The sequence below is a fragment of the Anabrus simplex genome, chromosome 5 (assembly GCF_040414725.1).
Source record: "Anabrus simplex isolate iqAnaSimp1 chromosome 5, ASM4041472v1, whole genome shotgun sequence".
Taxonomy (NCBI): domain Eukaryota; kingdom Metazoa; phylum Arthropoda; class Insecta; order Orthoptera; family Tettigoniidae; genus Anabrus; species Anabrus simplex.
In genome coordinates this window covers 111,001,753-111,029,102 of record NC_090269.1, presented here as the reverse complement: position 1 = coordinate 111,029,102, position 27,350 = coordinate 111,001,753, and the positions used below count along the sequence as shown (strand labels likewise).

The following is a 27,350-nucleotide window of genomic DNA, read 5'->3' as shown; positions in this document are numbered from 1 at the left end:
GTCCACTTTGATCAATACAATAAATGTGTCTTAAAGGAAAATTTTAAGCAAAATCACATTAAAGGTACACATTTCGGACCCTTTGGGCCTTCTTCATCCTTGAAAAAGAAATATGAAGTTTATTGAACACTAAGAAACAGCACAGTAAAAGTGCACATGAAAGATTAATCTTGAAACTTTTCAACTATTTTATAACTTGATGTAATGTAAAAAAAATTATAATAATAACCAAAAAATCATATAGTAGAATATATACAAGCACTCATTCTCAAAGTCTTGATGATGAGTATTGAACCCATCACTCACAGCCATCAAAGGATCACCTGTACATATTAGCCACCGTCGCTGAGAGCTACGCCGTTGGGTGTAGCACGTCTGTTTTTATGTCATCGCTTGACGAATGCCCTGTGTCTTCTTCATATTTCATGTCCACCAGGTGAGAGTTTTGAGTCCAGATTGCAATTTCATTGGACAGGGAATAAATCCACATTTATAAGATCTTGGGGAGAATCTTCAGAAAGACTCGAGAACTTTATGAGGGTGAATCAGACTTTAATTAGGATCTAAATTGGCAGTGTGAAACGCCAAATAAATTACAAGTAATTATTAAACCAACATCTATCTTCAAGCATAAGTTGGAAAGATTTCATAGAACCCTAGGAAAATTGCAAGCAGGGTATGCCTTTACAATATGTCTTCCAGGTGTGGGAGAGGTATTTTTCTCAACCCACGCATCAGCATTTAAGACCTGTTAGAGGTGAAATATGACGATGTTGGCCAATACGGTGCGACATTTTCATCATTTTCTTGCACCAAGCCGTGTGGCTTTATCATAATGGCACGGCCGTGATTAGTCATTCTACAATCGGTGTTCCGCGAGTCCAGGTCTGCATTCGTCTATGATCTAATATCTGTTGTGTGGTAGTGAATAATGTTCCATAATTGAGCATTGGTAAATGTAAATACTAAACCTGGGTGTGGGTTGAGAACCCAGTATATTCAGGTAACAGAGTGAATTAAATGTGCTGTGGAAAAGATAATATAGCAAATGTACGGATCATAACGAGTGAAGTGTTAAGAGTAAACTTGTCTTAGCAGTGAACAAAATAGTAATTTTTGTCTGTCTGATTTGAGTGTTAATCCTAAGCAATTGTTCAATAATAACAAGTGAAGTGTCAAATAATTAGACTATTGGAAAATAGAATATAATAGATTGACGTGAGTTTGTATTACATAAGAATAATATCCTGTTCATACAGATTATATGCTGTATTTCAACAAATGAATCTTTAATAGTTTTGAAATGGTGGAAATGTAAATAATTACCAAGAATATGAAGTGATAAATTTTGATGAAGGAATATTGTGCTACGTGTCAGGTGCTGTGATATGGTCGGGTAAGAACTATTGTTGGGCACAGGTGAGCTGCTGTGCCTGATAGTATCATCATTCAGTTGCCATATTTACTCGTGTATTAGATCCCCTCGCGTATTAGACTCCCCCCCCCCCCCTCTGGCTTTTCGAGATGAAAAAAAGGAAAAAAATAAATTTTGCCTATAAGACTCCCCCAACGTAATTCGCCAGAGAACGACGACGATTCCGCTTCGAAGCGGGTACAAGTCTTATTGCAGCTCTGATGACATTACACAAATGTGTGAATAGTTTCGTCCGTATGACCTACGCAATGAAAACGCGTCGAATCCATGCGGTACACCTTTGTTTCGTAGTTAAGAAATGTCTGCCTCTGTAGTGTAGGTCTACTGCAACTCTGATGACATCGCACAAATAGATGAATAGGCCTAGCTTCGTGCCCAACCCTCGCATTGCAAGCATGCATCAGGCCACTGGGGGTGTGTCTAAAAAGAGCTGTACCACCTCGGGGTGAGGAAATGAGTTTACTTTAGTTGAGAAATAATTTGCGGTTGTTGCTATTTATACAGCAGGCGAGATCATTAACAAAGTGGTCATTTAATATTTCGTAACTTGGGCCAATATAGGTATATATTTGGAGAGAAGTAAGTTTAAAACGTGATAAAAGCTATCTAATTAAAGCTATTGTTTTACCCGCCAACGTACCTAATAATAATAATTTTATGTCCCCACGTACTTTAAACGATTTTCGGGGACGCCAAACAAAACATACTAGAGTATGCGTTAATAAGAAAGGAGACAATGAACGTGCGGAATTAAACATTTTGATAATAAAACGCATTACCGCCACACCTGTAGATATCCATAAATGCGGTATATTTTCCTCTTATTTATTTTTATTCTTTCCGTCAAGGAACTTTTGGCACTATCAGGGCGATAATATACCTAACCTAAACAATGTGGTCTGTCTTATCTCATGGACAGCTGTTTACGTAAATCCTGATGTGATCAATGTAGAGAACAAGCATGAAATGTACTTAAAAATAAGGGTCTGTGTTTCAACAACCACACTTATCAAAAGAATGTTTCCAGTTACTATGTATTACATTCGGAAGTACAACTCGTAATATACGCTAGTTATCAGCTGATGATTTGGCATGCCTTCTACAGTACGGCTTAATTCGGAAGGAGTGGCTTCTGCTACATATACAGCAACTGGGAATATCAGAGACCACCTCCAGAAACCATTTGGGAATAGATTCACACTGTTTAGACTATAGACGGGAACAAAATTATTTTTAAAAGGTTCAAAAAGACGGGACCTTGTACGCTCTCGATTGCACTGCATGGCTCAAAGAGAATGAAGCATGGCTGACGCGACTGGCGAGATGACAGTGAAGGTGACGTCACTTGAATTGTTGACACGCCGGTAGCAGGGCAGGGAATTTGGCGGCGCAAGGCGATAATTCAAATGAAAGCAGTGATCAGGTTTACTGTGTGGTAGGCCTACTGCTTAACTGAAAGAGACAAATGACTGGCCATTAAGTTCTTTCGTATCAATATTTAATTATGTGATAACACGATATCCTTATCCCTTTTTTCTATGGGGTCGAGTATGAAGTGAAACAAATCTTCGTATCGAGTTTTTACGACCGTATGCCCTTCCTGATGTCAACCTCACCAGAGGAATTAATGAGATGTAACGAAAGACGGGATATGAGTAACTAAAACGAACTTTTATATGTACCGTAGGCCTAAAAGTCGTGTTCACCATTTATTGTCTTTTTTACGTTTAGAAATACTGCCTTCCGACGAAAATAGCCAGTATAACTTAAACACATTCTAAGTTTGTTAAATAATAGTATGGAATGTTTACACATACAATTTATAGCTCTTTATAGCCTAGAAGTCGTGTGTTCGCTGCACAAAATTTTGAGGTTATCGCATATTGGACCCCCCTTTACTATTTTTGGCTGTAAAAGTGGGAAAAAAAGGGGTCTAATACACGAGTAAATACGGTAAATAAGGTTGGTGACATGATATTCGTTATATATGTTTAGTCTGTGCCATCATGTTCTATGTAAATAATGGCCAAAATTTTAGGCCAATAGCTTGTTGTTTTTTTTCCCATTGTGTAAATATTAAGTGCTTTGCAGCACGAAGATGTTTTTTGTGTGGTCAGTAGTAAAGATATCTTGTGTAGTGTCCGATGTCATAATCATAAACCCTAAGATAATCATATTAAATAGAATCTGTGAGGATATCAGGTAAAGTCGGTAAAATTCCAGTTTTGTCGTCAACAAGATTGTGTTAAAATTTCTGTTTTTAAATGATAATAAGTGTAAGGGAATGAATGTTGATAATATCTTGTGTGGTCTCTGATAGATGTTTCATTATGCCCAAAATTAAGTTAGAATCAGTGTCATGTCATATGTTTGTGTCATTTAAAATTTATTCCTGTAGTTAGCATAATTTTAATATAGTAGGTGGAACCTTGAAATAAGCCATTGTATTAAATGTAATCTGGAAGTAAGCTAGGCGATGCAGTGTTGTTTAAGGAACTGATGTGATATTAAATAGATGTCTTATAGCCATGATGAGGAAAGAATGAACCACTAGGGATATTGTTAAATAGATTGAGTGGAGTTTTGTATATCCAGATTGCCTTAAGTGCGCCATGGAAACAAATATTACCCAGGACGTGTGGAATGCCCCTGAAATAGTGATGAATAATGTCCAGGAAGAATTTAATGCCCGGTGGAAATAATGTAGGGGGGTGCTAGGAAAGAAAGCCGTGATGTCCATGGTTCGAAAACCGTTTGGTTTGAGATAGTAAATGAGGAGCATCGTTTCATAACGTATTAAATGCACTCGAGGTCAGAATATGTTTTAAAGCGGTTTCCTGCCAATTAGGATATGCTCTTTAACGCTGTTGAGTTAGATCGGGTCATTTTGTATTTTTTCCCATAGGAATTCAGTGCTGAAAAACATGATTCGGAACAAATCGTATTATGTGCACTACGGTGAACAGTTCAAAATGTATTATGTTCACGATAATGTTTCCCAGCCTGCATTTATCCCGCTCTTTTGTTGGCTGTTCCCGCTATTTTTATATCGTACTTGAGAGTGTGGTATTGCTTGCATGCCCATTCACTTTCGATTCCCATGGAGGGCTACTTACCCGTAGGAGAGTGTTTCCGCAGACCTGAAAGTAAAAAAGTGGTTCTTCCAGAATATTTTCCGTACACAGTTTAACATTGGGTTTGGGACACCATCGACGGATGCTTGTAGTTACTGCGCTCGAATGCTCTTTCAGATTAAATCTGAAAAAGGTAGTTTACTAGCTGACTTACGAGCAGATTAAATTCGCTCACAGGCTTTTCACAAACTTATGAGGGAACGACCTGCTGACACAATGTCCTTCTGCTTTGATTTGCAACAGGTACAACAACTTCCTAAATTATCGATTGGCGAAGCGTTCCATTCGCGTCAAATATCATTTTACGCACTGTGTGTTAGCGATGTCATTATTCAGAATTTTATGTGTGGAATGAGACTGAGGCTGGAAGAGGGCCAAACGAGGTGTCATCAGCTGTTACTTCGTTTTTATATTAGGTACATTTCGATAAATCGATCACCTGTATCAGGCTGTTCGCAGACGGATGTGGAGGCCAAAACAAGAACATGCATATTATCCATGCTCTAGTTTACTGGCTACAAACCAAAGCACTCGCTAACATTTCCATGATTGTTGTCATCTTTCCTGTCAGAGGCCATTCCTTTTTACCCGCAGACAAGGTTTTTGGTGTTGTAGAAAAGTTTCTTCGTAAGTGCTCTGACATCATTACTCCCGAGGAATACCGAGAGATCTATCAGTCTGTGGGGACTACAAGATCCTCGCCAAGCATTTTAAGAAATTGGACGGGATTAAAGAAATGAAGACGGTGATTCTGAAGAAAACGAGAAAAGTGGTCAGTACCACGTTACAGTAAAGATGGAACCTCCTCAAAGCGATTCGTAACCCTTCTGGAACGAGGCGTAATCGATAAACCGAGAGCATTACCTGACGCTAAAAAACTGGATGTCGAGAACCTGCTGAATGCGAGATTTGGAGACAACTGGAAGGAGTTCGACAGTTTACACTTTTATGTTTCAGCACTAAACATTGGTTCAACGTCAGATACTGGTAGGCCGACTCATGATGACGACTGTGACCGTTTGCATGAGGAAGAAGGATTACTTGCAAGATTGTAAACATCCATGTAGTATTAACAATGTGTTAATAATAAGCTTAATGTATTGTACATGATGCGCTGCTACTAACAATAAAGTCAATAAAAATCTTTGGGTCAAATGAACGTTTCAAATCGTATATTCTGAATGAAAGGTTGTATCGAAACGTATTTTGTTCAGTGAATTGGTTCAAAACGTATTAAGTGAAATTTCATAATTAGAATGACGCCTTCATATATTGGGAAATTATTTGAATCATGACTGATTCGGGAACGTAACCCCAATACCTAGATTTTGCCGTTTAGAATTTTGACATGTCTTATTTGATTAGGAAGTAAAACTTTTTTTAACTTCCTGTAAAATTATAATCTGTGCACTTAATACGATTTGAAATGATGCTCCCCAAATGTGATCTCAAAGGGTTAGATGTTATGAATCATATAACGAGAATAAATTAATCTCAAATGAGTGTATGCAGTAAATCTAGCTTATTTCAATAGCGGTTTACATGAGTAAATTTGTCACAGGTAGACGAGAGAAACAGGTGGTGATATTAGCCCAGGGCTAGATTCAGGCAAATCCATTGAAGTGGAAGAGATGTGTCTCTGGAACATTTTAAGCCGTTAGCAGGTAACAGTCTGGGATTTTAATAGTAGCAGTAGGAATGAAAATATTATTTCATAAACTTTGTTGGAAATGGACACAAAAGCTTTTTGTACACTGGATTTAGCGCTCTTTGAGATGTAGGCTGAATTGCTACTACCTATAGGAACATTGCGGGTATAAACATTTAGATTGTGTAATGGCATTCTTATCAATTCATAAGTATGACTTTGACGGTGCTCGTCTTCAACACACCAATATGGGACATTTTGTGATATTTATATGGATGAGACTAGTTGGTATTTAAGTTTTTGACATTTGCTGAGAATAATACTAGGAAGGTTTGTCGTATATGTTACGATATTGGAGTTAATGTTTGAAATTCTTTTAATTTGATAGATTGGGTCGATTCTTGTTTGCTTTCATGGGCCAATATGCTTTGGTTGATATTTGAATTTCAAGTAACTTGTACAGCCTTGGTTTATTAGACGTCAGTGATTGCAGGTGAACTTACTGGTGATAACTAGTTTGTTAGGTGATCAAACGGGATAGTTTGCTGTAAATAATGTTATAATAATTTAGGGTTAAGAACATGATGAGGGAGAAATATTTTATCGTCTTTGTTTCAGTCTTGTCAATAGCAAGAAACTAACATCAAGTTCGATGAAGATATCACTAGTTTAATTCAGTCTGCAATGAGAGTGTTTTACTTATTTTTCCTCCGGTGATCATTCTTAAATTAACTAGTTCAATTCAGTCTGCAATGATAGTGCATTACTTATTTTTTTAAATAGTGATCATTACTAAAGTGAACTAGGTCAGTTCAGTCTGCATTGATAGTGCATCATTTGTTTTCAAGGGTGTTGATTATTGAAGTTAAGTGGTCAAGAGTTTTTTTTTCTTAAGGGTTATTGATCACAGATACCTAAAAGAACATTTCTTTATTGGTTATGATGATGGTAGTGATTACCAAATGAAATGATTTTTTTGTAATATGTAAGTGATGTTAATGGTACAGTTAATGTTCATTGAAAATCAAAAATGTCAGTTTTATATAAGGATGAAGATCATTTATTTAAAACTAGTTTCACATTAGTTGCTGTTGGTAGTCTAGTGATCTATGCGATATTTTATTATGGCACCATCCATCGACGTTATTTTCTTCATTTATTTTCGTTTGTTGGTACCATTCATAAGCGGTCTGGCTCCATTATTTAATGGCAAACATTTTAGTCTTTGAACCTCGAAGTTGTGGATTTAGTATACTACCAAATCATGGGATGTAAGCTGTGCATAGTAGTAAAATCTGATTGCTTTGGGATTGGGTGTTTATTTTGTCCATGACATTCAGGCACCATGTACTGTCCACAAAACGTTTAGTGGCACTTCTTTTTACGGGGGGGTGAGGAGTAAGGAGGGAACTACAACGGTTCCCGCAATACTGCCAGCTGAATGGAAATGAAATCTGAATTGAATCGAAAGTATGATCGATCGATATGAATTTTCGAAACCGTTGTTTCCGTGTTGGAGTTCTAGGTTGTCCCTGTGATGTACTTTGATTTTCTTCACTCACGTTCAAGCTTAACATACATTTTGACATTACTGTGTAAATAACAGTATTTAAATTGTTACAGTTATACCGCCAGATGTCTCACGGCAATGCATCTACCTTACAAGGGTGTTATGCCAGTCTGTAATAGCCATGCAAAATAATAATAATAATAATAATCTAAGCTCTTTTAGCCTTTAGGCTTTTTCAGTCGTGAAATTATCAGCGTTTCGTCCCAGTGTAGCAGTGGGCTCATCAGTTGGAATGCTACATCTTTCCAAGACACTGGTGCTAGTGCGCCGTTGAGACACCACTGCAAGCCTCCTATGTAGGACAATGCAGTGACGGTGCACTAGGGGAAGCATGTGCCTCCACTTGAATAAATACCTGCCTTTGGCCTATATCAAAGGATAAGGTTCCTAGAAGGAAACCCTAATTTAATTTCATCGATTGCAAATGTTAAAACATTTAAGCTCTCTAAGTCTTTAAGAGTTTTCATCTTGGAATTACCAGCATTTTGCCGCAGTGTAGCAGTGGGCTTGTCAGTTGGAATGCTACACCTTTTTAATAATATTAATCATTTAGGTTGATAATTTTTACAGATTATTGTTGTTGTATTTTATATAAATATTACTATTATTATATGCCTTTCTCCCTGTTGTCTCCCTATATCTTGACTTTTGACAAAAACTAACTTGATATTATTCCTTGTTCTGTTAAATTGTATTTCAGTATTTGCTCCACTACTTAAAATCACTGGAAGGTTGGTTTTCTAAAGAAGATTGGACCAAAATACCTATTGCAAAGGCTGCTTCTGCATTTTTACAGGTAAGTTAGTTATCATTACTCATAAGTTACATTCTTATTTTGTAATTAGATGTGTCTAGTTCCAAGTCCCAAATGTGAAAGGAGGAGGGTTAGTGGTATGGTTGGCAGTGGTAAATAACCCGACCCCCTAAGAGAGCCAATGGCTTCAGGCGGATGAGCTCCCTTAGATTGGGTGATGGTCCCAGCAGTGGAGGAATTGGCACTAGAATCCACTCTGCACTGTCTGTTTTCCATATTAGGGCAGTCTACATTTTGTTCATGCATGTGTGGAGGGATGTATTTCCAGATGCATAAACACCCCTGTGCTGAGTTATTTTCACACAACTTATCCTCATTCTGTATGAAGGGCCTAAGTCAATTTAGCGCAAAATCTGTTCTCCTATTGGCTCCAGGTAATACATTAGGTTACATTTTATATACATAAACTCTCACCATAGAGATTGTAAAAGTAAACTGAAAGGTTCCATAAACTATCAAACGACAGCAGTTATGTCTACTTTCAAATGACAGGGTCTCAAACAACTGGAATGTAGAACTTAAAAAAAGGTGTACACATAGCGACAAACCATTTTGTCAATAGTATTACTGCGTGGTAGTCTTTGTGAAAAACCATTTTGTCAATAGTGCCTCAAACGGCTGGAATGTGGAACTAAAAAGGCGCATGCATAGCAAGAAACCATTACTGCAGTAATGGTGCTATCATGCATTACTGCATGGTAGCACTCATGACGAACCGTTTCGTCAATAGCCCTCTGAAGATTAAGGTGGCACTACTATCACTGGACTTAATTTCTCGTGGCCAGCAACCGGTTGGAAGGACAACATGTTTCTTTAAAGTCTTACAAAATATATTAGCCAGGTGAATCATAAAGATGCATGGATGAAAAAGGATAATGAATGGAAAATGTATATTTCATTTTGTAGCATGCTAAGTTCAAGGAATTGCCTATGACGACAACCACATAGATGATATTCCTGCAAGGAAAAATGTATTGATTGCAGCCGGTTCAGAAACGAAAGAGAAACGCGAAGGATCAAAGGAAAATAAATTACTTACACTTGTAAGTTGAGTCAAATAAAATTATCAAGCAAATGCAGGAATGTTCATGATTCATAAATGATTTAAGATTCTCTATAAATAATTATATTTTATGAAATGAAAGAATTATACAGTTACAACTTAAATTTCCTCAAGGTTATCTTGCAGTTCTTGAAGTCTATGCACCAACAGAGGTTCATGAGGAGAAAATGACATACAGTATAACCTCCATTTAGTGTAAACTCGCATTTAATGGAAGAAATTTCAAACCTGAAAATTATTAGATTTAAAGTAATTCACATTAGCACAGAATCCGCACTTAGCATAAGGAAATGTTCATGTATTTATTTCTATTCGTTATGGGACAATAAGAACCTATGAAAAAGACGTTGTAAGCTTGGCGCTAGTCACACTCAGATACAGATCCTACTGCAGCCGCATTGTAGTACAGTAGATGAGAAACCCATTGAAATGGCGATACCATTCTGCCCTTTGAAAATACGTATATTAATCTGTGCAGTATCATTTGGTTACAGTAAGAACCCTTGCACTGACTCATCCATATTGTGCGTAAATTTGGGAACGTTGGATTTTCCATTATCAATATTCATACACTCTACTCTAGCGCTTATATTGGATGCAATTGATCATCTTCCGTATTCATTCCTCGCTGCATGCACGAACAAGCTTTCCCCGACATTCAAAGGTGTTGTCAATGTCAATTAATAATGCCCCACAACTCAACTGGCGTAAACAAACATTGGGAGAACATAGATAGATAGATAGATAAGAAATGGGTGAGCCCTGTCTTCGCAGAGCTCCACACGTAGGTCTATGAAGACCCTTTGTGCCCCTTAAACAGGTTTGCCTAGTCCAGCCCTAGTGCTCCTATAAAGGATACTAGTGTCCGGACCGGGCGAGTTGGCCGTGCGCGTAGAGGCGCGCGGCTGTGAGCTTGCATCCGGGAGATAGTAGGTTCGAATCCCACTATCGGCAGCCCTGAAAATGGTTTTCCGTGGTTTCCCATTTTCACACCAGGCAAATGCTGGGGCTGTGCCTTAATTAAGGCCACGGCCGCTTCCTTCCAACTCCTAGGCCTTTCCTGTCCCATCGTCGCCATAAGACCTATCTGTGTCGGTGCGACGTAAAGCCCCTAGCAAAGCCCCTAGCAAAAAAAAACTAGTGTCCGGATATTGGCATTCCTGATGTCTTCCAGGCTCACAAAATGTGAGCCAAGGTATCGATGTCTGGTGCTTGCAAGAGCCTCGCACTGACATAACACATGCGCGGAGGTCTCCTCCTCCTTACCGCATCTTCTACACATCGGATCCTGGGTGATTTTCATGATGTGTAGGTGTCTCTGTAAGGTATTGTGGCCTGTTAACAGTCCAACTACCATTCTCATTCTGGTCCTATTCAAATTCATTAGGACCATTTTATAACTTTGGCTAGGCCCTTTGATAAGTTCACGTGCCTGCCTTGGTATAGTTAACCTCTTCCAAATATCTAAGTGAGACTGGTTTGTCCTCTGGGATATTTCCAGTCTCACACTTCGGAGTGAAACTCCCAGGAAGGGCTCTGGTCCTGTGAAAGAACCTTTTGAGCCTTGTTTCGCTAGTTTGTCAGCTTCTTCATTTCCACTGATACCTGTGTGCCCAGGGACCCATAATAGGGTAACTGAGCTAAATTCACACAGCTGATCTAGCATCCTTTGGCATTCCCATACCAATTTTGATGTTGTTTTAACTGCACATAGTGCTTTTAGTGCTGCCTGGCTATCACTGCAGATAGTGATGCATCTTCTGTGTCCAGGCATATTCCATATATATACAGCACAGGCTAGTATTGCGTATACTTCGGCCTGGAAAACAGTAGCATATTTACCCATAGGAAGGGAGAGCCTTGTCTTAGGCCCCCAGACCCCGGCGCCTGTGCCCGTCTCCGTCCGCGAGCCATCTGTGTACCATGTACAGCCCGCAGACTTAAGATGGGCCCAAGCATCCGCGGCCCACTCCTCCCTTGTGGGTATCACCACTGTAAATTTATAATTCAAATTAAAGCTAGGCTTCACCAGATCCCTGATCATCATTGTCATAGGGCAAGTCTGGTGGAGCCTTGTAAGAATAGAGGCATGACCTCTATTCGGGTTTTTGAAGGACCATCCTCCGAGTGACTAGAGGCGATAGGCACTCATTTCCGCTATTACCTTAACATATAAATGTAAGGGGGGAAAACCTAAGATGGCCTCCATTGCACATAATGGTGTAGTATCAAGTGCCCCTGTTATTCCTAGACACGCAAGTCTTTGGACACTGTTTAACCTGGTGGTCACAGTTTTACTCTCTGAGCCTGGCCACCAGACTAAAGATGCATAGGTGATCGTGGGCCGTACAATAGAGATATAGAGCCACTGGACCACCTTAGGTCTTAGGCCCCAAGTCTTACCGATGGCCCTGCGACAGGCCCACATAATCTTGCGGGCCTTATCCACCTTATGATCTATATGTTTCTTCCAACTCAGTCTTGCCTCAAGGATTACCCCTAGGTACTTAACTGAGGTTGTCTTAGCTAATTTTTTCCCAAATAGGAAAGACTCTGACAGTCTGTCTAGCCTCCTCCTCCTGGTAAATACCACGAGCTCCGTCTTATCGGGATTAACCGACAAGTCTGTCTCGTGGCACCATCTTTCCACCCTACGTAAAGAGCTCTGTACGAGCTCGGAAACCATGCTGGGGAAATTTCCTACCGCCATCAGGCTTATGTCATCTGCATAGCCTTGGGCGTATATTCCTCCAACATTTAACCTGGTAAGTAGTTCATCCACTACCAGACACCATAATGTTGGTGATAATACTCCTCCGTGTGGACACCCCCTGTCTATATTAGCTCTCAACATTACAGCGTTGAGGGTAAACAGAACTCGACGGCCCTGCAGTGAGGCCATAATCCATTTTATGAGCATACTGCTCACTCCTCTTCTCTCTAGACTACGTTCTATGGAGCCCAAAGATGTATAGTTAAAGGCCCCTTCTATATCTAGGAATACAACCATAGCAAGTTGTTGCTGATCCAAGGCACTCTCCAGCCTAGAAACTAGCTGGTGTAGTGCCGTCTCAACCGACTTCCCTGGTTGATATGCATGTTGATGAGAATGCAGGGGAAAGTCCCTTAAAACTTTCTCCCTGATATGTCTATCCACCAGTCTTTCCAAGGTCTTAAGTAGAAAAGACGTTAGACTAATGGGTCTATAATCCTTAGGTCTAGTATATGAAGACCTTCCGGGTTTAGGTATATACACCACCTTCGCCTGACGCCACAAGGAGTACACATACCCCATAGTGAGACAGGCTCTAAAAATTCTGACCAGGTATGGTATAAGTAACCCCCCCCCCGCTTCCTGAAGAAGTGCCGGGAAGATCCCATCCACCCCTGGGCTTTTGTAAGGGGCAAAGGATTCTAATGCCCACTTAACCCTTCTTGGGGTAACAATCTCTGCGGCTTCCTTCCAGCCACTTTTATCGGGTCTGAAGGATCCGCTCGATTCTACCTCGCTATTCGTGACTACCGAACCTGGAAAGTGGGCATCGAGCAGTAAGTTCAGGGTCTCCCTCTCTGTGGATGTGTATCCACCCGAAGGCGACTCCAGTGAACCCAGCCTTGCCCTTCTATCCAAGGTTAAAATTTTATGAAGCCTTGCCGCTTCATGTTGACTTTCAATGGATTCACAAAACTGTCTCCAAGATTTCCTAGAAGCCTTTTTGACTTCTGACTTGTACCTTCTTTGTGATTCTTTGTAAGAATCTAGGCTTTCTTGATCCTGAAGTTCCCTGTATTTATTCCAGAGCCTTCGTGTATTTCTCCTCAGGTGTTCAAGATAACTATTCCACTTGAAGCTTCCTGTTACTCTTTTTGCCTTAACAATAGGGCAGTTTAATTCATAAGAGATAACCAGTGTCCGTGTGAGAAAACTCACACTGAGCACCAGCTCCTCTTTGTTTTTAATTATATTTGAGGGTCCTCCCCCCAGTCCCCTCCTCACGTCCTCCCTAAAAGACGTCCAATCGGTTCGTCTAGGGTTTCTGTAAGACGGGATCTCGAGGGAGCCCTCTATATAAAACACAATGTGTCTATGGTCTGACAAGGAAGGCTCCAAAGAAACCTTCCAGTCTTTAAATTCCTGTATGATTCCCATGGAACCCAGGGTAAGATCTATGATCCCCTCACTCCTATTATTAATGAAGGTAGGGGTATCACCAATATTCATGATCTCAAGATCGGTTGTACATAGAAATTCTATGAGGTGCTCTCCCCTTCGGTTTGTATATTTGCTTCCCCAAATGCTGTGATGAGCATTGGCGTCACATCCTACTATGAGGTTTAATCCTTGTTTCCTACAGTATATCACCAGTCTCTTGAACTCCTCCGGCGGGGGTGGAGTTTCAGAGTCTCCTGGGAAATATGCAGAGCAGACAACCAAGTCTTTTGGCTGTCCGCCCTCTTCATATCTCACTAGGACTGCTACCAGGTCTCGAGTAATGAAGCCTGGTATAGCCCAGGCGTTGTGATCTTTAACTAGTATACTGTACATGCTCTAGGCTTCTCCTCTGCTATTCCACTGAATAGAGTGAACCCTGCACATTTTAGTCCCATGATATACCCCTGTCTAAGCCAGGGTTCTTGTATCAGGGCGACCGAAAACCTGCCCTTCTGGATACTTCTAATAAGTACCCTAGAGGCCGCTATACAATGTTGTATATTTGCTTGTATGAAAGTAATCATTCTTACATTCATGCAATGCTTTACCTTATGCGGTCTCCGGAACGTGCTGCTCTGTCTCCCGCGATGAGTCTTGAGGCTTGGCTGGCCCATGTTCCTGTCCGGGCTCCTGCTCTTCGCCCCTGTTAGTCTCGGTATTTTCTGTGGTGGGGTTGGTCCTCTGCTTGTCACGCTTGCCCTCCACCAAGGTGAAGGTAGCCACATGCACCCCGCAGAAGATCTTCTTCCCCACCACTTTCTCCACGTCTCTGGAGTCCTTGCTAACCACAAGTCGGACACCTCTCTTCTCCTTCTTGCGGTCGTAGACCCTCCAGCTGGTGGGGTTTAAGCCATGGTTCTGGCGTGCCATTCTTCCCAGAAGGACATTATTGTCGTTTGGTTGTCCTGGTATCCAGACCATGACTCTCCTGTAGGAAAGAAGTTTATCCATGCCCACACTTGTGAGCCTGGCTCCTTCCCACGGTTGTATACCTGTAACAAGACTGGAAAGCCATGCTACAGTCTCTTCGTTCTCGGCTATGATGACGGCCGCACCTCTCGACAGATAGCAATCCAGGAACTGATACTTAATGGGCCCCTGCTCCGGAAGCTCGTCTATCAGATTGGTGACAGCCTCTTCCACAGCTTCCACCTGTTTCTCGGTTAGCTGCTGGTCAGGATATCCTACAGGTACTATGGCCATCCTGATCCCAGCTTTAGCTATCCTAGCATATTCCACCTTGGGTTTTTTGCGGGTCTGCAGATCTTCTTCTGGGGTTGCCCCCGACAGAAGTCGTTTACCCACTGGCATCTTTGTGGGTGGGGTCCTCTGTGCCCTAGAAGCAGAGCCCTTTTCAGGGTCCTGCCTCTCGTGCCCATTGGATCCCCCCACAGTTGTTACTGTCGTGGTATTAGAAGGCCCCTCAGCTCCCGGAGTTAAGCCCTCTTTGGCCTGCTCCCGGGCCTTTAAGGCCTTCTTATATCTCTTCTCAGCGCCAGAGCGCTGTTTCTTCTTCTTCTTCTGGACCTGTAGATTGCCCACCTCTTGAGTGAGCCCTCTAACTGTCGAAGATGAACTATCCGAGGGTATCTCCGAAGAGTCCCCTTCAGTTGTTGTTGTAGTGTTTCTCTCGGAGGCCCCAGAAGAGCTCTCCGGTTTATGGATGGCTACCGTATTCATTCAAGTCCCACGAGTAGCTAGGGAAATATATGTCCGCCCAGGCAGAGCCCCGCATACCTGGTTAAGGCTACTTACTTCGAGAGGGCGCCAAGTATCTCGAAGGCTCCGTTCAAGACACATCTCCCATGTGCCATGCACCCCATCGGCACAGGTCGCATTACACCTTAGGGTTGGGCGGTGCTTTAGCTTCCTCCTCCTTGTATACCGAACGGTTACCCAATGGGGCTCCATTCAGTATTGCAAGAAAGGAGCTACTAGTCCCCCTCACCACGAAGAGGATCTTCAATTGAAGAGGGTAACCAGGGTTAGCCCCCTACAATTGTAGAAGCACACACGAGGGGGTTGGGAGGACATGTTTTTGCAATAATTGCACTGATATCAGTTGTTAATTCCTTAGAAATAAAGGCTGAAATAAACTGTTGCTTAATTTTAATACAAGGTACTGAAATAAAATAAAAATGTGATACTTGTGCTTATCAAGAAACAGCGGTGTGCATAACTAATTTCAGAGATTACCGGGCGAGTTGGCCGTGCTGTTAAGGTCGCACAGCTGTGAGTTTGCATCTGGGAGATAATGAATTTGAATCCCACTGTCAGCAGCCCTGAAGATGGTTTTCCTTGCTTTCCCATTTTCATACCAAAAAAAATGCCAGGGCTGTTCCTTAATTAAGGCCACGGCTACTTCCTTTCCACTCCTAGTCCTTTCCTATCCCATAGTTGCCATAAGACCTATCTGTGAAATGAAATGGCGTATGGCTTTTAGTGCCGGGAGTATCCGAGGACATGTTCGACTCGCCAGATGCAGGTCTTCTGAGTTGACGCCCGTAGGCGAACTGCGCGTTGTGATGGGGATGAAATGACGATGAAGACAACACATACACCCAGCCCCCGTGCCAGCGAAATTAACCAATTATGGTTAAAATTCCCGACCCTGTCGGGAATCGAACCCGGGATCCCTGTGGCCAAAGGCCAGCACGCTAACCATTTAGCCATGGAGCCAGACACCTATCTGTGTCGGTGCGTCTTACAGCCAGTTGTTGATTTCAGAGATTAGGTTATGTACTCTTGCATCTGGATAAATTTCAGAAAGGCTGTTCCCAAGTAAATTTATAGTGAAAAGGTTTTATCATTGTGCTACAGGGAGCTTGAAATATGTTTACACGATACGTCCATGGTAAACCTACATTAGATGATGCCATTTGAAGTAACAAAATGGAAACCTTTGCCACAAGAGCCTCTGGAGTGATGTTATTACAATTTTTAAGAATGAAACTGAATTAAATATGCACATTCACAGATTATCAGAATTAGAAAATACTATGCTAATGTAATGAATAAGCTGCTGTTTGGAAAACATCCGAGAAAAGTTTAAACAAACCGATTGCTGTTTCATACCATTTTTATGTGTTTTTGTGCAAGTGTGGTATCTTTTCTGACTTATACAAAAAATCATATATAGTCTTATAAGAATAATCTTAAACCAAAACAGTTTTGTATTTAACAGCAAAAATCTACTGTTAATAAAATTAAGTAAGGGTTAACCATGGGAATAATTGTGGACATATTCCTAAATAACATTGAAAACAATTTCTTAACCGACTAAAAGATGTAGAGGGAGACCAAGTTTTAAGAGGCGTGGAACTAGAATAGGCTACCGAGCTGGTTAGAAATAGAGGTTATTGGTAATTTCATAAACAACCTCCAAACTCGAGTGCACATAATATTTTGATCACCGAGCGAGTTTGTCGTGTAGTTAGGGGCGCGAAGCTGTGGGTTTGGACTGCACTATCGGCAGCCCTGAGGATGGTTTCCTGTGGTTTCCGATTTTCATACCACACAAATGGTGGGGCTGTACCTTAAAGGCCACAGCCACTTCCTTCCCACTCCTAGCCCTTTCCTTTCCCATAATTTCCCTAAGACCTATCTGTGCCGGTGCAATGTAAAGCAACTTTAAAAAATATATATATTTCGGTTGACAGTAATTTTTTCCCCATACTGTTTTTTTTTTTTTTTTCAGTTAAGATGGACCAGGCATGGACTCTCTCACTCTCTGCTATCTTATAACAAACTGACTGTTAACTGATAGCAGAACCACATGCAACTAATTCTTGGCAGATACCTTTTTGCAGTGTCTATGTGACTACACGCTTTGACCGGCAAGGCCATACCTAGCTATCCAACACACAAACGTGGGGCTCACAACACTTTAAAGTGTCAGTGGCATTTTCGCAATGACCACTTTGACACTGAAATCTTCAGTGGCAGTGAATGCATTTAACCCTTTACTGCATACTGTTGCCGTCATATAACTTTTCACCTGTGTAAATGGATACAGATTGTGGACAGAGGTAGTTTTACGGCACACCTTCAACTGTAGAGTCAATTAAACACGTATACCAGTGATGCCTTTTTTCTTTTTTTCATAACATATGACAAAACAGCCCTACAACCAAAGGTACTCCTTCCAGCCCGTCAACATCCACGCGTACCAACCACCGTTTATTTTACTTGGGCCCTCCCCATCACATTACCATAGGCTTCAGGAGTACCTCTGGCTCAACCTCAAAGACATTACCGACCTACCAGTGGCGGCTCGTTTGGGAGGCGCTAAGGCGCGCGCCCCCCACGGGGTTCCATTAAATTAGGGAATTTTAATTTTAAATGTTAACAAGGGAAATATTTTACTATTATTATCAAGGGTGCGAGTTGTACTGTACTGCGGCCCGATGTGCTGCTGGCCCTGCGCAAGAGGGCGCTCTCTCATAGTGGACCAAATGCTCCGAGTCTCGCTCGACTGGCCTTGAGGGAGCCAATCAGAGGCACAGTAGAGATGTGCTGTTCTAACGGAGATTCCGGTGCGTTTCTGCCGCGGCCTATCGTGGTAGCCAACCTACCCGAAACATTGCTGATTTGATTTCTATTTAATAGGGGTCAGTTTGTGCCATTTCTATCCTAAAACTAGGAATTATTTTACTGAGGCACTTACCTCACTTAAATGTGCCGGTATTATATTTAAAATAGTCTTGTAATTTTTAGGATTATTAACTAACGAAACGAGTAACGACTGTAACTACTGTCTCCTCGCACTTGACACATGTTGGCGATACTCACTGGAGAGCGCGATGTTTAGCTGTGTGTTGATGAATGATCTCGTGAGGTGACTGTGACGAGGTGAAATTAGGAGAAAGGTTGTGACTTATATGTAGGCGTAGTGTTATGTTTGCACTTCGTACAGTATGATTACCGTCGAACATATTAAAGAACTAACGTTTTCTTCTCTTTCTATCGAAAAGAAAGTCGAACTGAAGGAGTGTGGTAGGCCTACACCAGACTTCTCGTTGAAAAAACCGGAGACCAAGGAAAATGAAAATAGGGCTTTTCAAAGACAAATTAATTCTCCTGGCGTATATAACAAGAATGTGTGGATATGTGGAAGTGATATCTCAGAAACCTTTTACTGCATTCCTTGCCTGCTATTCTCCCGTTCTAGGAAAGGAGATAAATGGATCACCACAGGGGTGATATCAATAGTACCATGGACTCTGAAATGCTTGGTAATGTCAATGTCGTGTCTTCTTTGAGTGATCACTACAGTGAAACTATTCGTAAACATAATTCGATCGTGGACAAGAACAGGCAAATGTTAATAATAATAATAATAATAATACAACAAACAAAAGCGGACATGAAGAACGCACAAATTCAACCCGAAGACATTTTGAATCGAAATATATATAGAAAGAAAATTGACAAGTTGGAAGTTACTCCAGAGAATGAAGTACCAAAAAGAGCAGGTACCAAGTGGACGGAAGAAAGGAAGAGGATCATTAGTGAACAGATGAAAGCATCCTGGATCCTCCGTGAACGAAATCATAAATAAAGCTTCGTGTGTTCCGAAAGGGACCATTCACGAATAATAATAATAATAATAATAATAATAATAATAATAATAATTGCATATGCGTTGCACCGTATAGTGTTCGAAGTGTGTATTTTGATAACATGGTTTGAAGAACTTGAGATATATTATGGAATTATGAAACTAAGGCGCCCCCCCCCCCCCCCACTGCTGATATCCACAAGCCGCCACTGCGACCTACAGTCGTGCAAGTATACTTGCAGCTTGCAATATGTACCCATGTCCAGTAGGCAGTAATGTTCGGTCTTTGAATGTTAAAAGCCTAGTGTAAAATCGTAAAAAATCGAATATATGCTCCATTATGGCAATCCACATCACATACAAGTGTTAAGCTATTAGCCCCAGTTAAGAAGATCTAAAACACTGAACGTAAGTTGTAAAGGTTGAAATTTTCTTCACCAAACAGAAACAAAAAATAATTCATGTAGTAGAGGGTTAAACAATGAATTACTGGAAATGATAAATGAGTTTACTTAGACTATAATTTATCTCATAGAGAGGAAGCTGACTTCCCTCATATGAAATATGGAAATACTTTGGGTGTTACAAATCAAGTTATAAAGCCATCCTGAAACATATGCGCATGAGTGTATATAAAACTTATACAATGGATGTGAAGAATGGACAATAAGGAAAACTGTTGCTAATAGAATTACAATCACTGAACCTGGTTCCTTGGTTGACCGCTCAGCATAGTGGCTTCCAGTTCAGAGGGCTCTGGGTTCGATTCCCAGCCAGATGGGAGACTTTAATCTTATGGCTAAGACCACATGAATCAATAAATATCAATCAATGAATCAGTCAATACTGATCTGCATTTTGGGCAGTCGCCCAGGTGGCAGATTCCCTATCTGTTGTTTTCCAAGCCTTTTCTTATATGATTTCAAAGAAGTTGGAAATTTATTGAACATCTCCCTTGGTAAGTTATTCCAATCCCTAACTCCCCTCCCTATAAATGAATATTTGCCCCAATTTGTCCTCTTGGGACCTTTTCTATCACATTGTCACCATAAGACCTATCTGTGTCGGTGCAACGTAAAGTAAATTTTTTTAAAAAAATTTTAAAAACTAGAGAAAACGTATGAGATAATATTTCAGCTTAAAACTCTGACCAGAAAGGTTCTGTCATCTAAGGTTCAGTATAGCATGAACTATGTCAACGAGTTTTTGTTTTTGCTGCACATGAGTATTTCTCCCCTCAACATTGTAACATACAGTGGTATTTCGAAGCGCAACGACGATATGCTTCTTTCCATTTGATCATCATAATCGATGTCCCACTCCAGTCGCCCAGGTGTGGTTTGATATTGTTTCTAATTCCAATTTTAAGTTTACGTATTACAAATATATTTAGGACAGATGATGGCAGAAATAGACATCTGCCTGATGTTTTTATCATCACATAATAAGCTGATGATATTTTTATGAAACTTGGTATTTAGGCTGATGGCTGTTCACTACTCAGTTACATTTTCCAAATTCAGATTTGAACAATAAATTCTAAGGAAAAATGAATTTTGTATTTATGGAGGAATGTTAAAGAACTGAAATCCTGTGCAGATGTGAATAATCTACGTACCCTAATTTTGGGAGAGAATTTTGAAGAAAATTGCTTGAATTTATTTATTTATTTATTTATTTATTTATTTATTTACTAGCAAATGTACACGTGCTTCGCTACAGTATTCTACATTGTATATGGATTTCTCCGTAAATTACTGTAAAGGCAGTGAGTAAGACTATATTAAATTGCACTTACGAATGGACTTCACCATCAGACGACTCGTTCAGTGTTCTACATGGTTGGTCCTATGACATTTTTCCGTATCTCCTATATTTATGGGTTAGATTCAGTTATTCATTGAATGGGGTAAAATTTTGTACAGTTTTCACATACTACTTTATTTTTTGATACTCATGTGACCCTGGAATCATAAAATTTTGCGAACATATGGCCACTGGTCATGTCAATGTGCGTGCCCAATATCATGATTGCATCTTTCCTATTAGTGTGCCAAACGATAACATACACATGTAAAAAGTACAAAATTAACTTGAACTCGAGAAATGCAGTACTATTTAACGAGTAAGGGATAGAGATACACAAACTGTCATAGGCCCAAAGTTGTAGATCTCTCCAAATTGAAACGCAATCTTTTGTGATAGACTTACGGTTTAGCCACCAATTATTCCGAAAGGAAGGTCTGCACCGTCGTTAAAATTGCATCCATATTCCGATATTTTCCGGGGCCAAAAGTTACACATTTGCATAGCCTGGATGATGTATTTCCTCCAAGAAAATATTGTCCAGGTTTCGGGATTAGCACTCGCATACATATGGAGTAATTAAAGAAGAAAGTAATACAGTTGAGAAAGTGGAAATTAATAGAAAATAGGTTATAACTGAGGACAGCAGGATGAGTACAAATATGTAAATTCCAAGTGAATGTATTGGAAAATCAAATGCCCCTCAATAAATTATGCTGGTATGAGTTATGGATATAAGAAAGCGATAACAGAGGAGAAATTTAGGTGCAGGGATTCTTAGGTAAACAGATAAGAAGACGACTAATGGTGTTATTACTTAAGCTATTCGAGGACGGTTATAACCTCCAACAATATTCCATCAATATCCCGCAGAATGTCCGATTGACCCCTCTCTTGCTTTCTACTCAAGGAACAACCACAAATTTCCAGGAATTATGACAAAAATGGCAATACGTTACTTCCCTGGTGGCATGCAGTCAGAGACGTTGCCATGGTAACCTGTAGGTTCGTTGTCGGTCTGTCAGTCACTCAATGCAGAGCATGACACCCGCATAAAATAGTAAATTTCTCCGTCATTTGAAGAGTAAGGTAAATTTTGAACATAACGAAAGTTGTTTATAATGAAGGGGCGTTTCGTAAGTTCACAGAGTTTACAGAAAATCAATCGTGTAAGAGAAAATGGAGGAAAACCGTTTTGGTTTTCCTTTAAACCCTGCATCTGTTCAAAGATTTTAAAACAGTATGCATATCAAAACCATCGACAGGATGAGTATACACTAAATATGACGTTAGGTCGAGATCTATCCATCTGTCTCGCTGTGATGGTGGAACAAACAGACAAGCAGACACGAAAAATAAAAACCACCGATTCGGTCTTGAGTTGACCTAAAACGGATAAATATCTGAAGAAAAAAAAAATTACTGACAGCGGACCCCCTACAACTTTATTTATATAGATTTATTTATTCATTTACTTACGTACTGATGTACTCCAAAACTGTATAAAATATAAATTTGTTTTAAGAAACTCATCATAATCTTTACATACTGAAGGGTAGGCACCCGCTCAATCAGTCATGCGATTTGCTTACCTTCCCTTGTTATTTGTAAGAATATCATGTTTAGGTTCTTCTGTATTGGCTGTATATTACAAGAAAATACAATAACGTACTCATCAAGAAAATTTATAAGTGAAATTTTTAAGAATGAGTGCTCATTCATGTTTTTCTTCTGTGTAATTTGGTTTTTTGATAATAGGAACTTCAAGAATGACTTTTATGAAAGCTCTTTTTAGTCATCATTTTTCCATCTCCATTTTTCTGTGTACCGGGCGAGTTGGTCGTGCGGTTAGGGGCGCGCGCGGCTGTGAGCTTGCATCCGGGAGATAGTGGGTTCGAATTCCACTGTCAGCAGCCCTGAAGATGGTTTTCCGTGGTTTCCCATTTTCACACCAGGCAAATGCTGGAGCTGTACCTTAATTTAGGCCACGGCCGCTTCCTTCCAACTCTTAGGCCTTTCCTATCCCATCATTGCCATAAGACCTATCTGTGTCAGTGCGACGTAAAGCCACTAGCAAAATAAATTTCCTGTGTGTGGTGTACAAGCGCTCGCCACTTTTTCCTGTCAAAGTATAGTTTCTGTTCCTCTGTGTCCTCCCGCTTGACATTCCTCTTGCTGGCCTCTGATTTTACTGTGTCTATCCATCAATTCCTTGGCCTCCATACTGGCATCTTCCCTTTCACTTCTCTCTCAAGGTAATTCCTTTCTGTTCTTGTTCTCTCCATCCTTATAACATGTCCTAACCATTGCAGCCTGTTTGCTTCATTTCTGTTGACTGGATTTTACTATTAGCCTTGTTATGTTGGGTACATGTTTCGAGTCCATAGGTGAGAAGTGGAATGAAGCAGGTATGAAACATGATCAGTTTTGCTTTCTGGGGTATTTTATCATCGCACAGTAGATTTCTCACTTGAAAATAAAATTGAGAAGCTTTCTGAGTTCTATTATTTCTTGATTTAGTGTGTTATCATTTGAAATGATATTTGAAGTTTGATAGTCATTTCAACAGTTTTTGTTTTATTGGTGTTTAGTCCATATTATTTAGACTTGCCATTCCAAAGATATAATTTCTCTTGTACTTCTGCTTCAGTTTCTCCCCAGATCAGAACATCAGTTGCAATTGGGAACATGCATCATTTTCAAAAATATTTTTTTTGAAAAGTACCCCAATGAAATAGTACGTAAACGTATTACATTGTGGTATGTTGCCTTGTTTTCTACCATTAAAAAATATTTAATAGTGCCTTTCCGCAAGGCGAGTGAAACGGCCTCTGACGTAAGCGGCGCGCTGTGACGTCACGATCCAGTACCGCATGGAGCTCTGCCAGCCGTTGTGCATCAGCCGTTGCTAAAAGCCGATTGTTTATTATTCATGATCGCTAATAACTTCGAAATGACAGAAGAAAGGTTCAAAACAGCACAGTCAGACAATCTACCATGTGTAGTCATCATTCTTGAAAAATGTGACTTTTGTGGCCGCAGAAATTAGCGGATAACGAGCAAGTTTGTAAGTGGCGTCCTTTATATACGTGCAATGTACTGTAAACCATAGTATTAGGATAACAACGAACCTGGATAGATATCACATCACTTTCAACATTTCCTTCTAGACTGATTCCCCTATTAAAGAATAACATTCCATTTTCGGGCTTTCAGCTTTAGTAAAGTAAGAAATCGGATTTCAGCACTAACATAAAGATATAGGTAGCATTATAGTACTAGTCCGCTTCTGTGGTGTAGTGGTTAATGTGTGCCACTCCCCGAGGCCCGGTTTCGATTCCCGGCTCTGCCATGAAAGTTGAAAACAAATAGTACGAGGGCTGGAACGGGGTCTACTCAGCCTCGGGAGGTCAACTGAGTAGAAGGGTTTCGAATCCCACCTCAGCCATCCTCGAAGTGGTTTTTCGTATTTTCCTACTTCTCCTCCAGGCACCTAAGGCCACGGCCGTTTCCTTCCCTCTTCCTTGTCTATCCCTTCCGATCCTCCCATCCTCCAACAAGGCCCCTGTTGAGCATAACAGGTGAGGCCGCCTGGGCGAGGTAATGGCCCTCCTCATCAGTTTCATCACCATACTCAAAGTCTCACGTTCCAGGACACTGCCCTTGAAGTGGTACAGGTGAAATCCCTCGCTGAGTCCGAGAGAAAACCAACCCTGAAGGATAAACTGATTAAGAAAGAAAGAAAGATCATAGTACTGTAGGTCTATAACCTATCATTTCTGAAAAAAGTATATATTTATGGTTGGGGCAATTGGCCTACCCACTTCCGGGGCCCATGAAAGAGAATTAAATATCTTTGTGGAGGGAAAAAGTTAAACATGATAAAGATAAATATGACTTCCATCTAGTTTTCACAAGTTGGGCTGAGTGGTTCAGACGGTTGAGGTGTTGGCCTTCTGACCCCAACTTGGCAGGTTCGATCCTGGTTCATTCCGGTGGTAGTTGAAGGTGCTCAAATACGTCAGCCTCGTGTCGGTAGATTTACTGGCACGTAAAAGAACTCCTGCAGGACTAAATTCCTGCACATCGGCGTCTCCGAAAATCGTAGAAGTAGTTAGCGGGGCGTGAAGCCAATAACATTAATTACATTTGGCTTTTAACAAGCTGAGCATATCAGGAAAGAAAAGTGTCCTGGTGACATTTTAGTCCCTCAATACAGGAATGTCTTTGGGTGCTGTGACTTTTACATTTTTCTTTTTTTTTTTTTGCTGTTTGCTTTACGTCACACCGTCATATATAGGTCTTATGGCGACGATGGGACAGGAAAGGCCTAGGAATGGGAACAAAGCGGCCGTGGCCTTAGGTACAGCCTCAGCATTTGCGTGGTGTGAAAATGGGAAACCACGGAAAACCATCTTCAGGGCTGCCGGCAGTGGGGTTCAAAACCTTCTATCTCTCGGATGCGAGCTCACAGCTGCGCGCTCCTAACCGCACGACCAACTCGCGCGGTATTTTTACCCTTCGGTTTATTGACTTGGCTTGTATAACCTAAAACTTAGGCTAAGTTGGATAATATTTTAAACACCTACATCACTATTTTCACCTGTGTGCAATTATGTTATTTATTTCATTAATATTATGATAATTATTATAATTGAGCATTGTTAACTTATAAGACCCCAATAGACACGCATTGGTTTTGTGCAGAGTTATACATTTGTTAAATTCACGTTGTTTCCTTTCATGATGTACATGCCTATTCTTTGTTACATTATGGAGTATTTAGATATAGCCTAAATTTCTTTACCAATTAAGCTCTTCAATAAAGACATACATAACTGTCCCATGCCAAGATATATTGGTAGAATTAGAGCTGTCAAAATGGTTCATAACCCCTTTGATTTATTATCTTGACATGGATCACCCAAAACATAGATTAGGTTTGGAGAATACTTTAATAGTCAGCATTATTTAATGCACTGTTTATTACTTTCATATTCCAAGATGTAACTGAAGCATTTAAATAAAGCATCATACATTAAAATTTAAAGTTTTACCACTAGAACAGCTGACATGGAAAAGTGATTTGAAAATTCAAACAAATTCATCTTACGTTAAAATCTTCAAAAAAATAAACTGTAGACTTTTCCGATATATCACCAGCATTTCTCCGGCTCGCCAAAATCCATTTCTCCCTAGTTTTAGCGTCTTTGGAACATGCATAAACAATTTGTTTGGTATGGTATGCGATGTGCTATTGCACATCGGAACTCTACACCATTTACAAGTTTTCTGCCTCACTGTCTGCGCAGGATTCATTTTAAGTCTAAAATATACCACTCAGATTATTATCCAATGTATAGACCTCGAATTTAACCATACTAGACACTAACGTAAAGTAGAAATACGCGAAGTGTATCCTGCTTCTCACAGCACACTATGTGTTATTTCGTCTGCTAATGCGGTCAACCTGTACGATGACGTCAGGCCAATGAGATCGCGTACTTGCGTGACGTGACATTTTCGTAGATTTTTATCATGTTTGCAGTTATTATTTGTACATTCTGATCACATTTTTGAATTCTGCATGAAATTTTGAATCAGATTAGCATATTTTTAATTAAAACCCCGGATCATGCATGTTCCCTATTAGAGTTAGGTTTTTTGATGTTCTTTGATGGATTTTATGATCTGATCCATGATGATCTACGGGAGTGGCAACATGGCACTTTCCTGCTGGACTTCTCTCTTGGTTTCAAATCAATCTGATCTTCCATCCCCTACTTGTACTTAAACTGGATAGAGGATTTTTACATTATCAGTCGGGAAGTTTGGCACACCAATACCTTCTAGGCATTCCCAGATTATCTCCCTACGCACACTGTCATAGGCCTTCTCGATGTCCATAGAAACCATCAATAAGTTTTTTCCATATTCCCACTGTTTAGCATAATAACGGTTCTACTATATTTCAGATTCTTTTTTCAGTTATGTTCTCCAGAAGTTTAAGTGAGTGAGAAGACAGAGTAATGCCCCTAGAATTTCCACATTTCTTCCTGTCTCTCTTTTTATGAAAATGAAAACCTACAACCTGTTTTCCAGTCAAT

At 40.4% G+C, this 27,350-nt stretch overlaps 1 protein-coding gene across 4 annotated transcripts in view; it reads left to right on the top strand.

Annotated features, from left to right (window-relative positions):
- The window catches only part of koko (cyclin-Q), a 109,589-nt gene that overhangs the window by 61,304 nt on the left and 20,935 nt on the right, over positions 1-27,350 (top strand). For all 4 annotated transcript variants that reach the window (XM_067148297.2, XM_067148300.2, XM_067148298.2 and 1 more), the window contains one exon: positions 8,488-8,583. In XM_067148297.2, coding sequence (XP_067004398.1) covers positions 8,488-8,583 — 96 coding nt within the window. The remainder of the gene's footprint in view (positions 1-8,487; positions 8,584-27,350) is intronic.